The following is a 17,377-nucleotide window of genomic DNA, read 5'->3' as shown; positions in this document are numbered from 1 at the left end:
CCGAGACGCGGAGGAACCACCGTAGTGACGCTGGCGGCGGCGGTGGTGGCGGCGATGGTGGTGGAGGTGGCGACGCTGACGGTGATGGTGGCGGTGGTGGTGGTGACGCTGGCAGTGGTGGTGATGCTGGTGGCGGTGGCGGCGGTGGCAGTGGGGGCGGCGTTGGCAGTGAAGCTGGCGTGGATTAAGTGCTCTCTTTGCCGGCGGACGCCGTGATTAATTGGCAGGCGGCGGAGCGGAGGGGCGGAGGAGGAGCGGAGGAGGAGCGGCGCCATCGCTCCGGGCTGCCGAGGGACCCTGCGTCTGGTGCGGCGCACGGTCACAAAAACCCAGATCCGCAAAAAGTGAGCTACCACCCCCAGAAATCGAAATGTCTTGAAATCCCACATCCACCCCCCCCCCCCCCAAAAAAATGCCAGATCAAGAAAATTCAATGGGATAAAATTCTCAGATCCTCACAATTTTATTCCTGAACAACCATGTTCCCAAAAAAACAGAGGTCAAAAACCTATGACCCCGAAATCTATATGTCTTGAAACCACACATTCCTAAACCCATGTCCAAATAAATCCATACACTCTGAAAACCCAATAAATCCATAGCTTCAAGAATAGCATGACCTCACAAACCCTAAGAAACCCCTAACCTACAAAACCAAAGATCACCAAACTGAAAATCCATAATAACTTCCATCCCAAAAACACATAACCAAAAAATTATGCTGAAGCCCCAAGTTCCAAAATTCCAGAAACCCACATCCACAAATCCCATGTCCTACAAACCCATGTGCTTCAAAGCAAAGTTTACAAATCCATATCCTAAAAATAACCCCACATTCCAAAATCCAATTTCCCAAAAACTCACATCCTAAAAACCTAATAACACTGCATCGCGCTTTAAAACACGCGACCCCAAAATCTTGGGTCGCCAAAAATTCATTTTAAAAAACCCGCGGCCTGAGCGGCGCTTGCGTCATGTGACGTCGGCGTGCGCCATCGCGTCTATCGCCGGGGCAGCACGACCGTCATCAACGTTTTCCCGCTGTAAAAAAAACATGTTTTGATGTCAAAAACACAGAAGGGACGTAAACACGGATGGAACGCATCCAAGAGCCGCCCTGTCGTGCGTACGGAGCGATGAATCCCGCTCGTGTGTAGGTGCTACGTGGATTATTATAATTATTGCGATTGCTATTGCTACATCGCGGGATTGTGAGGGATGGCGAGGGCCCGGGGAAAGCCATCGTCCAACAGTGGATCCTTCGCAAACATCAAGGAGAGCGAGAGAGGGGGAGTGAAAACAAAAACTCCCCCAAAAAAGCGAGATGTGAGCTTAGTGGATATGCGCTTAACGGTTGGAACTTGAGCCAAGCGCCCATCCCCATTGCGAGTTCGCTTAACCTAAACCGCACATGTTGCCGCACCGGTCACACCTCCTCACATCAGTCACACCACATCACTTCAGCCATCCCATCGCATCAGTCACCAAACATCGCATCAATCACCCCACGTCGCATCAGTCACCCCACGTCCCATCAGTCTCAACACGCCTCAAGTTACGGGCAGACTTTGACGGCACTTTCTCTTTCCCCGCGTCTTCACCCAATCCCGTGACTACAGCGGATGCCACGGACACATTGAGTGACGTCAAACTCATTCTCTCCGACGCCCTTCGAGGAAGACCCACCACTACTTTACCACGACCGTCGAGCATCGCCCTGTCCAGGAGAGCGAACGAGGATGCCTCTCCCGAATAAGACCGCGGAGAAATGAGGCGAGGCCAAATTAACGTAAACGTCCACTTCGGTGTTTTTTTTTATTTCTCCGTGCAGTCGTCGTAAGCCAGGATGAGACCATCACCTCGCCGCACACAGAAGCCCAGTAGAAATCTCAAAGCTTGTCGCCCCCACCCCTCCACTCCCCCCCCCCCCCAACTTTAAATTGCTGACACGAGATGTGATGTAAGGTGCTTTGAGTTGGTGAGCCCCATATAAACGCAAAGTTGACGAGGACGATTTACGTCGCCCAGGTTCAGCTGCTCAGGTGTTTTTTTTTCTCCCCCACCGTTTAATTCCCTTCCTTGTACGGCTTGTCTGCACCCGTCCACTTTCTCGCATCCCATTCCTCCCGACGGTCTCCCCCGACTACTCCATCTGCATTTGCACCGCTGGCAACTGCACAGGCCACCGCATTCAACCTCTTCAGCTTTCAAGTCCCTCCCTCAACGACCTTTCTCTCTCTCTCTCACCGTGCCTTCCAACCCCCATTAATTAGTTGATCTCCCCCCCCCCCCCCCTTTGCTCGGCCACTCTCATCCCCTGCGCTCCGGGACGTTTGCTACACCACGGGCGCATTACCGGTGTAAGCCGTCGATGTTATTGTTCTCTGTCTCTTCTCAACATCGTCTTGAGTCTAAGCCTCCCCGGCCTCCTTAAAGAAAAAAAAGGCCAATCAAAAACATGAAGTGGGAGTCTGGGAATTAAACCCGGGATCTCGACGGCGTCGGCTCACCGCTCCGGCATGGGCATTAGCTTCATCCCTCTGCGCCATGCGGGGTAAAAGCCTTTCGCTGGAAAACTTTTTTTAATTAATGCTGAATTGCGAGGGATTGGGGGGGGGGCGGAGCGGAGTGATTGAGCTGCGGGGGAGCCGCGCGTTAAGATCAATCACGTCTCGCGCGCGCGCTCGCAGATTCTCCCCGAATCAGCAGTCGTGTCACCGGCGCGAGGGCAGCCGCCGCCACCGCTGGATAATAAATCTCGCGACAAGGCGCGCTGAAGCTTCCCCGTGCACTTTCCCGTACGCTCCGTAATCGGCCGTTAATTAAAGCGTTGTAATCCGTTACGAGAATTAACTAACGCCCGCGTTGAGTCGCTGTCGCCGCAAACCAGAGTGCGCGTTCGTTCTGTGGGCGTGGGTCACCAATGCCGCGTGTGCATGTGCGTGTGCGTGGGCGCGTGTGGGCGCGTGCGCGTGTGTGCGTGTGTGTGTATGCATGTGCGTGTGTGTATGCATGTGTGTGTGTATGCATGTGTGCGTGTGTGTGTGTATGCGTGTGTGTGTGTGCGTGTGTGTGTGCGTGGGCGTGTGGGCGCGTGCGCCTGTGTGTGTGTGCGTGTGTGTATGCATGTGCGTGTGTGTATGCATGTGTGTGTGTATGCATGTGTGCGTGTGTGTGCGTGTGTGTGTGTGCGTGTGTGTGTGTGCGTGGGCGTGTGGGCGCGTGCGCGTGTATTCTGGCATATACTTAAAACGTGGGGGTTGGTGGGTTGCGTAGAGGTCGGACTCGCTATGCGTGCGAGGCGGTGACAAGTTTTTAGCGAATGCAATAACGGAGGCAGTACAGCAAGTAGGTTACTGACCTATCTGCTTAGGCACGGAGCGACGCATTCATTCATCAATTAGAATGATTATGCTCACGACACGTGCATAGATCATGCGTGTGAGACTATATTGTTTACAACATCGAGAAATAAAAACAAAAATGATAATCACAATGCTGGATGAAGGCCTCCCCCATGCAGTGTCGGACATGGGTGATATTTGGCCATACTTCACCACGCTGGCCACTGCGGGTTTGCTCAAGCGGGGACCCAGGACTGATTCAGAGTTCCATCGCTACATCATCAGACTCAGGTGGCTAGGTTTGTCGTGCAGTGTACGGTCCACCACTCCACTCCCATGTGTAAATGATATATTTTTCTAATTCTTGTTGTAATTTGCTAACCCGCCCTTACTGGACATCTGTGAAAATGAGCTTCATAGCTCATCGGATTCCTCCTCCGGTCTAAATACAGATTCTGATTCTGATATTCTAATGCCACAACTTAATCCCAATCAAGCATTCGAAAACTCTTTAAAATCACACGCAAAAAAAATTCTGAAAAAAAACCAGAAACGAAACTCTAAAACAAACTCGACAAAAAAACCAAGATCCCATTCCTCAACCGAATACATCGACACCAAAAAAAAAAGGCGCGCGGGTTAGGCGTGTGGGAATCGAGGCAGAGTGGGCACGGGGGGAATGAGTTTCAGGTTCGAGGCAAACTGCAGGGCATGGAGGCAGTGACGGTGAACACGTGTGCCCGGCTCGGTCCCCCATCGTTCACCGTTCAACGACGAGAGAACACCGCTGAGGCCAAAACTCTTTCGTAAGCAGCGCACCGCATCCGCCTAAACTTGCCCGTTGTTGACAAGAGGCAACCTGGGAGCGCAGAGGCAACGTCTGGGAGTGAGGCCGCTTCACTAAAAACAACAACGACAACTGAAACAGGCTTTAACGCGAAAGAACCCACAGACATCGCGGGAAAAATGTTGACGGAAAATTAAACAAAAAATGAAGAAAATACAAAAAAATTTTGCATTATGACTGCAGGTATTGTGGTCTATGCAAACATGACTCTTTGTAAAAAAGGTGTCAGTTTTGTTGCCAGATAGAAGGGTAAAAAAACAATTGTTACATTTTTTACTGACAAATGAGGTTCCAATGGTGTGTTCAAAATTGACAAACTAGACATTCAGTTTATCACTGGGGAGCAGTTAAGCAGGGAACGACATTAACTGTGGGCAGGAAGACAATGTACTCTGCAAGCGACGACGTGGGACAAACGAGCGTTTTTCCCCTGAACGCCGCCGACTTTCCGCACTAGATGACAGCATTGCGTGGCGCCTCCCGGGACTGTGAGGGCCTGGATTGTTGCGAGAGTTTAATGTCAGGGTGTCAAGGCATCGGTGTAAAAACGGCAGGTCAAGACACCCGCTGTGATCAAGGACTCCACTGTGCGTGGGGCTTCGTGGCTATTACGTCAGCCCGTTAAAAAAAGAAAAGAAATTGACGAAAAGTATTGGGTCACTGTCTGTCGATTCTCACCCAAAGTGATGTCTGGGGTGGCTTCCACGTCACCTGGGGGCTGCGTTTGCCCCATCGGTCTCACGGTCAACCTAGCGGAGGGCCGTGACGATCGGCAGGCGGAGAAACTCTCGCAGCAATCACTTACCTCAGAGAAATGAGCCGCGGGGGCTGCAGATTCCACACAGTGTCAGCACAGACGATACCCCAATTGTCATATCGCACGTGCCTATGAATGTTAATATCGTGCACAGCTGAGAATTATAACAAGTTTTTGTTGTTTAATGCTATCGAGCTGCAAGGGCATTGTAAAGCGTTCGCCCGTCACGCAAACGTTTGAATATTAAGCGGTGAGGCTTTGTCGCCTTCGCGAGTGATAGTTTCCGAGCGCGTGTCGTCCGTAATGGAGTTGTTTAGTCTGCTGAGTTATGGAGGCTGCGCCAAATTGCGCTCGGCTTCCGTGCGCGCGCGGCGTTTAGCGTGCTCTCGGCATCGCGTTAACCCGTTCCCGTTCCACGACACGCGGGGGTTTGGGGGGATGGGGGTCGCAGTCGCGCGACTCCCGCACGAGCAGCGAGCGCTTGCCTTGCGGCCCGCGGTGCGTGATGCAGGCACAGACACGCGCATCCGCACGTCGACAAAAGACAAAGATCCAACCGCCTGACCTAGAGCGGACGGTTATGGCGGTTGCGGTTAGCGAGCGCCTATTGTGGAGGCATGCACGACACACAGGGGAGTGGTGTGTGGCCGGTACCAATGATGATGCACGCACAAGGTACTCATTTAACCCCGAGTCAACCTAGTGGAGGGCCGCAACTGGTTCAAAACTCGCATATACGCTCACAACACGTGGAATTCTCTTCGCGAACACGAATGAAGGTCGGCACGGCACATGAGGGGGTGATGTGGCTATCACCACGCTCAGTCACCTTTGTCTCTGCAGTGGTGATGTTTCCACACCGCACTAGGTACCCATTTAAGGCCGAGTCAACCTAGGGGAAACCGACGATCTGTTCAGATGGCTGTGAGCGGGAATCGAACTTGGATTGCAGGGTTCGTAGCACAGTGCCCTGTTCGCTACACTACCACACCCATACAAACACACACGCATAAATACAAACATATGTAACAGAGACAAAGGCGGTACATGCACACAATTAACCGCACACACGTAGACACACACACAGGTATGAGGCAGTGACGCCCGAGCGTGCGGTCACAGAAGCACGAGACGTTGTGTCGACCACCAGGAGACAAAGAGAGGAGAGTGAAAGACTCCCCGGCGACAACCCTACTTCTCAACGCGCGCGGGAGTCAAGCGGGGAAAACCCCGCCACGTGTGCCCATGCTCACGTGCGCGCCAGCCTGCGTGCCCACGTGCCAGCCTGCGTGCCCACGTGCCAGCCTGCGTGCCCACGTGCCAGCCTGCGTGCCACCTCGCGGCCCCTCGAGCCACCGGTGGCCAATCGAAGGTCACGTGAGCACGGGCGCCGCCGTGCCGTGCCGCCCTTCGCCGGCACGACAGCCCATCGCTTCACCTCACCGAGCGGAGCAAGCGTTGACGCACGCACGTGTCGGTGTGTATGTGTGTGTGCACGTGTGTCTGCGTGTGTGGGGAGCGGTGGCGCAGCACTTTGACCACGGCGACCCGGGTTCGATTCCCACTCATGGACAACGCCAGTGACGATTTATCGGAACCGGTCCTGGGCCTCCTCTAGGTCGACTCAGCCCCAATTGGGTACCTAGTGCGATGTGTAAAAACGTTGCCAATAGGGAAACAAAGGCGGTCGGGCGTGGTGTTGGCCACCCACCCCCTCGTGTGCCATTCCAGCCTTCATAAGTGTTCGCTAACAGCACTTGCCTCAACAGTCTGTTAAGGCTATACGGGGAATCTTTGTCTTTGTGTCTGCGTGTGGGGAGTGGTAGCGTAGTGGTTAATCCACCGTTTCACAAACCAGCCATCCCGAGTTTGATTCTCGTTCATTACCAACAAAAGTGGCGGATTTTGGAACTGGTCCTGGGCCTCCGCCTAGGTCGACTCAGCCTCAAATTAGATCCTGGTGTGGTGTGTAAACATCAACACTGGGGAGGCAAAGGCGGTGCCCGGGTGCAGTTACAGACCACACCACCCCATCGTGTGCCGCGCCGGCCTTCAGAGTGGCTCTCGCTTATTTACGTGCCGGAGGTTCCTCCGGCAAGGGGAACTCACCTCTGGCAGTGGTCCCAGCCCAACCGCGGCCAAATGAAACTCAACCTCCGCATCGCGATTGTTGACCGCGCGAACTTAATAACGCGTGAAGACAATCCACCCCGAATATTTAACGCGCCGCACCAAGTCGCGACGCTTTGTCGCGCGCCGGACCTTGCAAGCGGGGGGCGGAGGGGGGGCCTCCACGGTGAGTCTGGAGGCTCGGCGAGGCTTTCCCGCAGATAAACAGCGAATAGCGTTATCATTGCCATTGCGGCCACCGTCAACCACCTGCCGTAGTGAAGTCTTTTTTGCGCGCCAAACAGAACTGCAGCGACGCGCTGGCAACTTTGGAGACAAACGAGCGATGGTTCCGCGCGATCGCCCGTGCGCGTGTGCGCGCGTGTACGCGCGTGTGCGTGCGCGCGTCACGGCGCCGGCCGCCGTCACTCACCCAGAAGATGAGGTTGAAGATGAACATCATGTACTTGAGGCAGACGTGGCATCCTCGAGCCATGTTGCAGCGTTTCAGCTCTAGCAAAAAGACAAACGAGAGATCCAGGTAAAACACCACCACCTTGCTGCCGTTGGGGGCCGTGTATCGGTCCCCTCCGGCACTCGCCCCTCGTCCTCCTCCAACGCCTCCACCGACACCACCGACACCGCCGCCACCGCCCGACTTCTCATTTTTCTCGGGCGGTTTCTTCGCTCCTACGCCGAATCCCGGGCCCGTGGCCGAAGCGCAGAATCGAGCGCCGGGCGGCGAGAACGGGCAGCCGGGCCCAGCGGAGGGGGCCGCACCGGGGCCGCCGGGGGCCCCGGGGCCCCCCGGACCTCCCGGGCCTCCCGGGCCCCCAGTGGCCCCGGCGTATCCGTAGCCGGTAAATGAGTCCCCGAAACTGCGAGGCCGCCACGAGGGCGAGCCGCGGCTGTCGTCGGAGTCCACGCTGCTCGATTTGTTCATCGTTCTGGATTCCTCGGAGCGGGTGGCGGGCTTCTCCTTTCGCCACCGTCACTACCCCACAGTGGCAGCAGTAGCAAGCAAGCGGCGCCAAGGAGCAGCAGCAAGAAGCAGGAGCAGCAGCGTCGGGCCAGATAGTCTCAAAGGTCTCTTGCTCAACTTCCAGCAGACGCCGGCGAGGAAGCGATCACCACTGCCGCACCGAAGGGAAGAAGATCGGCCCGAACTCACGAGAGAGATCTACGCTCATAATGTCATCCGCGCGTTTAGAGTCGAGCGACCGTCGCTCTCAGTATTGTCCGCCCACGGTCAACCTGTGGATCGCGACGCCGCACGGCGGTTCGCCGAGAGCGGCCCCTCTCGCCGTCACCGGGCACGAGTGACCCCGGCCGTCGACCGCCGGGCTCGCCGGGCGTTCCCCGGTGAACTCCGCAAGCCCCATCGTTGTCCACGCGCGTGACGAACAAAAGCAAAAGCCGCGACAACCACAAAAACGGTGGCGACAAAAATGCAATCCGATTCGTTTTTTCTTGAATGGACTTCCGCGCTTCGGGGGGGGGCGGGGTGGGGGGTGGAGTATTTATTTGCAGCTCGGCGCGAGAGCGGTCACCGTCACCACCACCGTCATCATCGTTATCTCTCTGAGCCTCCGACCAGCGCAAGTCATCAAATGTCACATCCCGACGAAGGTGGCTCTCTCGCGAGAGTTGACCTCTCAGCAGAGGGGCAGTCGGCGGCCACGCCGCAGCTTTAGTTTCTCGCTTGTTGCTGTCGCGCGCGCCCCGGGGTCGCTTCTCTTTCACTGAACGCGACCGTCCGGCGACGTCGTCGGGCGCAGCTGCATCTCTCTGATCGTTCGCTCCGCTCCCGTCCGGTGCTCTCAGCGTCTCTAGCACCACCCACTCTGTCTGCCTCCACCTACCCCCCCTCTCTCTCTCCTGCCTCTCTCCCACTCTCTCGCTCTCCCTCCCTCCCTCTCCCTCTCTCCCTCTCAATTCCCCTCTCTCATCTCTCCTCCTCCCCGCTTGTATCTCGCAAGCTGCGCGGAATGGAACGCTCCCGGTAATGCCGTCCGATTTGGCGCAGGGAAAGATTTACATCCCCGAGTGAGGGGGCGGATGAAGCGGCGGCTGTGAAGGGGGGGGGCGTCTGGGGGGGGGGTGGGGTGGCGGTGGGTGGGCAGGAGGTGAGATAGGCAGAGGAGTTGTGGGGGGAATCGTGGACGGAAGGGGGGGCTGTTTAAAGCCAACGAGGGCAGGAGGGAGGCAGACAGTTGCTAAGCGACCGATTAGTTCTGTTTTGCTTCCTGCTGATGCAGTTCCCTCCGTCCAGCCCACACCTCCACAGCAACCTGCATGCCCCCCCTCGCCCCACCCCCCCTCCCCCCCGCGGTGTCTCTGCGAGCCAGGGACGTGGATCTGCGACCCGTTATTTGGAGCCAGGTCAGATTGCCCATTGGGGATGTCGCGTTACTTTGGGGAGCTGCGTTTGAGGCGCGGGCCGGAGACATTGCGGGGCCGCCCAATGCGCTGGCGATGCTCCCCTGCCGCTTGCCACAGCTGGACTCTCGCGATACTAAAGGCCGCCGGGTCGATTCGAGCCGCCTCCCGGTGGGGAATTCTAAACAGCGCGGCGGCTTTAGCTCGGTCGTACACCACGCGTTGTTCGCCACGTCATCCGACGTTTCACTCCGCGTGCTGGGAGCTTCTTCAGCTAAAATAAATCCGTGTAGAACGACGCGTGGCACCACCCGAAATGAACGCGTAGATCCTACGCTGCGATGGTGATAGTGTTGTGACAAGCGTGGTTGGCTACGTACGGTGCACACAAATGCGTCCCCATAGCCGCTGTCCGCCCGCAAGTACGGACGAACACGGGCACCCCGCAGATAGTCGATCAGCAGCTTTGCGTGTCGTGGGGTAAAGTGTGGGCACTTCGACCTCTTTCGAGATGTCTGGCCAATGTGGAAGAGTAGGCCGAGCAAGTAAACACTTGGCCTTCCATCAGCAGTGGCTTGAGTGGGCCATTGCAGGGCTGCGCCCTCACCTTCGGCAGGTGGCACAGGGTGGGGTAAAGTGTGAGTACTGCAGCACCAATCAGGCGATGCAGACTAAACAATTTAAGCCGCGCAGGCAATACAGATTGCTCTGCTCGTCACGCATACAACAACATCGTCGTTACACAAGCCAGATTAAGTTAAAATGTAATCTATGCTTAACACGGTGCTTTCGTGACCAATATCATCCATAATACAAGTTTTTTTTGGTTAGTACGACGTCTCGCCAGTAATTACAACTATCTTCATCAGATTGTAAATGTTGTGGCTTGGCTCTCCAACACACTGGTGTGCTGTACTAGTGACGAATTGGCACGTTCTGTTTACGTGACCAACCTTACTCATTGGCTGTGCCGGGTGGTGGCGGGTTTAAGCGACACATTTATATCCTGATTTGAAGCTTTCGTGACTGCAGGAATCCATACACTCTGGTTCTTTCGGCAAAGTCACGTAGATTGAAAAAAAAAAAGGACACATTTATATATTTACGCGATCTAACCCAAATAACCTGTATTGTGGATGTAATATACGCATCTGTGCAAGCGTGTTAAATGATCGAGATCCGCTCACAGATAAAGGCCTCCCTCCGCAGTCAGTTGGGAGTTGGCAAAGGTGTCGAACGTTGGCACGGGAGCATCGATGTACGGCACAGCGCCTCTGTTCCTCTCTGCCCACCACGACATGGCAGGCCCAGCAGCGGCCTATAACGACCGGGCGTGCGTGGCGGTGGTCACCCATCCAAGTACTGTCCAGGATCAACCCCGACTTAGCTTGCGAGATCTCGCGAGATCTCACGAGATCGGGCACACTTTGGGGGAATGGGCTAATTGTGCCGTTTGTATTGTGATAATTAAACAAATAAAAGGCTTTACCCTTTGTGGCAATAATACGGGAGGTGTTAATACGCTCAAACACCAACTAGACACTTATTACAAGGCATTAAGTCTGCAATAACCACACATACTTGTGGTAAAAACATGCAAACAAATATGCTTTGGTAATGTATGCGTCGTCCGTGAAACTGATTGCCCTACACCAGGGACAGCCTCTTGTATGGCTTTATCTCACTGGATCATAGAACAAAGACCACCAAAAAGTGATCACTCCAAGGACAATGCAAACATTAAAGCATACATAGCCCGGGTTCAGCGGTTTTATCGGTGTGACCCCTTTTTTGCTAGAATCAATAATACAGGCGTTAAGATGTTCAAACACCAAACAGACACTTTTACAAGGTGTCAGATCCCATATACATGTTCACATTATATTTATCGACGTTCCAGTCTTTACATATCTATAAGTATGTAAAGAGAGAGATAGGCAGAGGGCAAATCAACCTTCCCATCTGCTGGTGCCAGGCACCGCGACCGGTCTCCCTTCCCCGCTGCGTCCTCTGCGAGGTGTGGGGCGCATCGCCGCGGCCTGGCAAGATCGGCGCGGAGGGGCGCTAGAGACGGCGGTGTTAGATTCGACACCTCTGCCGCAGCCGGCGCAGCACGTGGGATGGGCGCAGACCCGGGTGCCTGAGCGGGCTGCTGCTGCTGCTGCAGCCACAGACACAGACCCAGCAACGCTGAGAGCAGGGCTCCCACCAGCCCCTCTTTGCCCAGGTGTCGCCCTCTTTTGTGAGGAGGCAGCAGCTGGCCTGAGAAATCCGTCAGCCTTCCCAGGACTTTTGAAGTCTCGGTTGTTTGGCCAGTCGTGTAACACGAGGGGTGATGATGCACCACCGGAGCGAGAATGCATTTTTTGCACGCAGTTCTCACCCGCTTTGGTTTTTGTGACGTAATCGCCTTCCCGTGATACGTCCCGGTTCTTCGTACCTCAGAGGTGGCAACGCGACACGAGAGCCTGGGTTTGATTCCGGGGTTTTTCAGCGGCCCGACCCGTGCCTAAACTGGGTTCTCCAGCGTAGTGAGTCACCAATGATGGCACCAAAACGACTGCTCTGACAATCCATCATATTGAAATTGCCTCGTAACTTATTTTGCCTAAATTCCACTTCTGTCAATGTTTAGTTTGATTGACGGCAGGGCAAGTGCGAGGGTTCGCGACCTCACGATTAAACCCGCTTCCAAAGTGCAGCGAGTTGATGCTCTAAGCCCGGGACCATGATAACGACACGCAGGGCTTAATTTCAGCCGGGTTCTGTCTGGGTCAGCAAACCTAAAGTAGATGTTTACAACCGGCAATGCATGTCCAGCATACCTCTCCATGCGACTGTGGTAACCGGCTACGCGCCTGCTCCAGACTGGCTCACAAACCCACTTGCTGTACTGCCATCTGCTGACCACCTCAAAGGCCGATGGCTATGAAAGTTTCACAAATTTGCGTGATCCGCCAAATTTGTTCTATTAAACACCAAGACGTATATGTTTAGACGCCCTTCATTTTACCCGCCCCCCCCCCCCCCCCCCGCCATATAAACACACTACAGCATGTTTTTTTTCTGCTCATTAGTGGACTACCTTCTGTCCCAATTATAATAAAATTGTGCTATCGGCATCGCGTCACACGATGAGGACATTTCTTATCGAAACTGTGCAGTTCGTCTCCCTGCGTCAGAGAACAGCTTCGCAACATGACGTCACAGGACTACTTCTGAGGCCTCTCGAATAGGCCTTTTCATCATTTTAATAACCTACGAAGATTGTTTAACCACATAGCCAAATTGAAGTGCAGAAAAGTTTACACGGCTCTTTCTGTACAATCATCGGCGCTGCGGCCTTAAGAGAACCCGGTTTGATCACGGGCTTCGGCTGAAACCCGGATTCGAACTCACCCAGGATCTCAACAGTGGTGGCTCAGCGCTAATTTTGACCCCCCGTGCCACCCTGCCAACGAGTTGCTGCCGCTCTGCCGCGATTTCCTGTCGGCATCTGGGGGACGCGGGTTGACGTCGCGGGACAATCAACGAGACATCGGCTCGGTGCGATCAGCATCTGTCAGGCGACACGGGGACTGCACAAAAAACAAATGTCGGATGCATCTATTTGCCGCCTGCCTGACGCGTCTGCTAAATAAATACTTTCACAAATTCGGAGGCAGATTAGGAAAAGTGTGCGCTCAATATTTACATGCACGCAAATTTTGCTTTGCATTCATGTGATTAAATGGCATCGAGCTAATAATAGTAGAATATTCACACCGCTGTGTAGCTTTTCGCCGTTGTGCCGCACGGACCCTCGGATGTGTTTTCGAGTTGCGCCGCGTGAGCGTTGGCACGATGTCTGACGTTTCCGCTCCGCTAGTCTCACCAAAATCGAGCTGCTCGCTTTCACCGAGCCGCTCGATTCAGCTCCTGAAGAAAGCTCCCAACAGGCGGAGACGAAACGTCGGACATCAGGCCGAACAATATTCACTGCTTCATCTCAATAGAAGCTCGTAAACCACGAGGCGGAGTCAATCTCCGCTCACTCGCCGTTTGACGCAGCGGCGCGTAGCCTGGTTGCACACGGGCCCTGGTCCCAGGGACTGAACTGTGGAACCCTCCCTGCCCAACCGCCTCCCTCTAGCCCGTGGGCCCCAGGTGCAGTTGCACCGCCTGTACACTCGCTGCCTACGCTACCGGTCTGGCACTCTCCCGCGAAAGGGTGGCCCGCTCACAATTCAGCACGAAACACCGCGGCGCTGTTTGCGCGCGAAATTACTCCTTAAATTTTCACTCGAGCTCGTCGCGCAGCGTTGGCACAGCGTGAACATTTCTTCGTCCCCGCGGCGAATGGTGGGCTCACTCGCGAGTGAAGTGGCCGTGGAATAAATCTGAACGTCCGTGCGGAATGAAGGCGAAGCGCAATTGACGATCATTCTCTTGCCACAAAAACCCCCAGCGCGGCAGCTCGCTCTCTCCGCCCGTGTGGATTGACGACTTAACTCGCCAACAACGGCGGCCGTATCAGCGAGCGCAGTAAAATAGATCGGAGCAGCAGGAGCAAAGACATTCGGTCAATCGCATCGCTCGTGTTCCAGCTCGGAGAGAGCCGCGGCCTCGGTGGAGTGGCGGCGTGGCGGTCAGCGCGCTGCGTGACGCACAACCCACAACCCGAGTTAGATTCCCAGAGACGGCTGTTTCATCGTGCTCGATTCGAGAAACGCGTTCGGTCTCATCCGGTATTCGCGATCATTCCTGGAACATTTCGCTGGCCGGTTCGCGCTACGGCACGTGCCACTGGAGCCTGTGATCGGCAAACTTTGATTAGTTATTTTCAAAGCAAAATAATGAAAATTCCCCACAATACAATCTCTGCACTTTCTGACATCGTATTGAACGGCTGTAAACCAGACGTCGCCGAGGGACAGAGTCCCAATTGTGGTGATGGTGCTGTCCACTCTTTGAATTATTTATATCGCTTGCCTGGCACGTCTAATTGAGTCCAGCGAAAAGCACGGCTTTTCACATTCAATATTCATATTGCTTAGTCCATTGTTTTGTTTGTTAATGAAAAATCGGTTACCGTGTTGGCAGTCGTTTCAAAGCGCCGACTAAATGTAACTGCATTATCATCATCTTCTTCTTGTTCCTTGCAAACAGCAATCACATGAATCTACTACAAGTCCTTTGTCAGTCCACTGTTGGATGAAGGCCTCCACCAAACCGGGTCGATCAATCAAATTAATGCCAGCTAAATTAGTGCCAGTTGATGAAGGAAGGGGGTTGACAAAGGATGCGTTCAGATATCACTCACCACTGATCTACGTTGAACTTCTTTCACACTGTACGTAGCCTACCCTGCTAATGCCACTAGCCATGACTGGAAATATTTTGAACTACTTAATTTGTCACTATTTTTATTTCACCATGTAAGGACCACTGAGCTATATATAATTATTTTTTTCAGAATAGGCCAGACCACAAATGATAGCTCAACGAAGTGGCTCATCACGTGGAAATTTATAGCAGCCGAAAACCGTAAATGAATGTTTCTAAACGTGGAGGGAAAACCCGGAGGACCCATAGAAGAATCCACGCGACCACGGGGAGAGACACCGCAAACTCCCAATATACAGCAGGCGTCAGGGTCGGGATCGAACTCGTGACCTCCTGCATACCAGGCGAGGTAGTTAACATCTCGCCATGGTGGAAGAACTCAGGTCACCTGGATTTGAACACGGTGTGCAGACCACTTCGCTGGTACTACCCCCGTTGCAAACAATAACGCTCTTCGAAACGACGCCGGCGGTAGAGTGTATGAATTATCGGCGTGTTCTTTTGTGTTGCCGTGAACAGCGTTTGTGCGCGCGTTCGTTTGGGTTATTGCACGGTCTTTTTGTACGCGGGTTGTCACCCACGTGATCACGACAATCATCGAGAAACTGGCGAATCGCACGATTGCACACTCACATAGCCAGAGAGCAATGTTGCGTTTTAGTCATCAATGGTAGTTTAAGAAACATTGAGTACTGTACTCTTTACAGTACCTGTGAATAAAAAGGTATTGCTTCCACCGAAAACACATCATCGGGATTAATGTGGTGATGGATTTTCTAAATTAAAATAATAAAAGTAGTTTATATACGTGTTGCAGGAATAAAAATAGAATTTATTTAGCTTTTCATTACAAGTGATGCATTAGATGTTTTTTCTAAAAATTGATTTTTCTCAGTCTGCATTTCTCATTTCAAGCTCAAGCCCCAACAAACTTCGTCCGCGTCTTCGTCTTCGTCGTCGTCGTCATCATCAATGTTCCAACTGCCATCACTGTCATCACAACGAACATGTCAAGAAGAGAAAGAAATTTAAATGAAGGCCATATCAAGCGACTGAGAATTTACTGATTAACAATGATGATGACGATGCAAAGGACGATTTAATTACTGGATATCTGTGAAAAAGAGCGGATTCTTCCAGTTTAAATACATATTCAGATTCTAGATTTTTTTTTAATGAAAATCAATCCTATGGCAAGGGCACTGATGACGATTGATATTTGTGATGCTGCTAATTATGATTATGATTTCTACGTTGGAGATGATGCTGATTGCAATGATAAAATATAATGACAATATCAATTATGGCTGATGATGACGATGTGAATATGTATGATGAGTACAAAAATGATGCATGTAAAAATTGAAAATGGTTTTGAAGATGATGCTCATGCTGCTGCATCTCATGATGATGATATTGCCATAAAAAGTGATGGTGATGATAATGATTATAATATCATTACTCTTAAAAGTAATGATGACAATTATGATGGTGATGATCACGTTAAAAGCGAAGGTGATGACGACGCAGGTGATGATAATTACGATGTTATAAGTGATGATGATGATGTGGTGGTGGTATGATGCTCAATAGATCTGCTGCACACGTGCCGAAGATGTCACCGAATACAATTACGACGACGACGCTAAATGAAGATGACGAATAATTACTCGTCATCTTAATTATAATGAATGATGGCAATGACAGATGGGCGTGACTTCTCTCCCCCACCTCCACACCACCCCCCACCCCACGGACCCCTCCGGCGTGCGAAACACATCAAGGGCACATCAGTCGGGCAGGATGAGTGGCCCTGCTCCTGATGAGAGACAAACAAGCCCTGGGGGAGCTTCCCTGTCGAGACAGCGACGCTCCGGCATCATCCACAGATCCACAGGGCCCGAGGGGGATCTTCTCCCTCCCATCACGGAAGGGGTGGGAAGGGGGTTAAGGGACTGGAGCAGCGAGAGAGGGAATGGGGGGGGGGAGCAAGACGAACAAAGCGGATGTCTACGGATTAACCCGCACGGGTAAAGCTGGGTTTAAAAAATAACATTTTGGTTCATGTGCACGCGTGTCTCGCTCAAAAACCATCCACTCCTTCAATGAACAACAGCGCACCGAGGCCACGGCTATTGGGGCGTCCGATGTGATCTTCAAAATTGACGCACGCACACACCCCAGGCCTCCACTGGAACCACACAGCTGTGCTGCTCGCAGATAAGGGGGATGACCAGCCGTGCCGGATTTTCTCGATTCTTTTTGGCCGTCCGTGTGTATTCTTCGGCTGATAATACGCTCCGGAAAGTAAGAGGCGCACTTAAAACTTCAGCCCGCTGTCAATAAAGTTATACACAAATCTGGTCTCGCGTGCACACCCACCGGATTTATAAGACCGCATATCCAAACCTTTGTTTTAAAATACAGGGGAGGGCAAAACGTGTGTGTGTGTCTTATAGTGGGGGGCGGTAGTGTAGTGCTCAGCAAGTAGCGTCTATGAACCCGTCGACCCGAATTCGATTCCCGCTCACGGCCAACACCAGTGACGATTATTTGAACCGATCCTGTGCATCTACCTAGATCGACTCAGCCTCAAAAGAGTACCTTGTGCGATGT

The 17,377-nt window shown here is 53.1% G+C and overlaps 1 protein-coding gene across 5 annotated transcripts in view; it reads right to left on the bottom strand.

The window, feature by feature from the left end:
* The window catches only part of LOC133351333 (tetraspanin-4-like), a 179,738-nt gene that overhangs the window by 99,085 nt on the left and 63,276 nt on the right, over positions 1–17,377 (bottom strand). For 3 of the 5 annotated variants that reach the window (XM_061566442.1, XM_061566443.1, XM_061566440.1), the window contains exon 2: positions 7,491–7,570. In XM_061566442.1, coding sequence (XP_061422426.1) covers positions 7,491–7,553 — 63 coding nt within the window. In that variant the 5' untranslated portion in view covers positions 7,554–7,570. Of the gene's footprint in view, positions 1–4,996; positions 5,191–7,490; positions 8,903–17,377 lie in introns of those variants that run through there. The other 2 variants (XM_061566439.1, XM_061566444.1) reach the window with 2 other exon arrangements.

This window comes from Lethenteron reissneri, chromosome 37 (assembly GCF_015708825.2).
Source record: "Lethenteron reissneri isolate LAM-NWPU_2019-01 chromosome 37, ASM1570882v1, whole genome shotgun sequence".
NCBI lineage: Eukaryota > Metazoa > Chordata > Hyperoartia > Petromyzontiformes > Petromyzontidae > Lethenteron > Lethenteron reissneri.
Note: the sequence above shows the minus strand (reverse complement) of the source record. Positions and strands in the feature narration are given on the sequence as shown.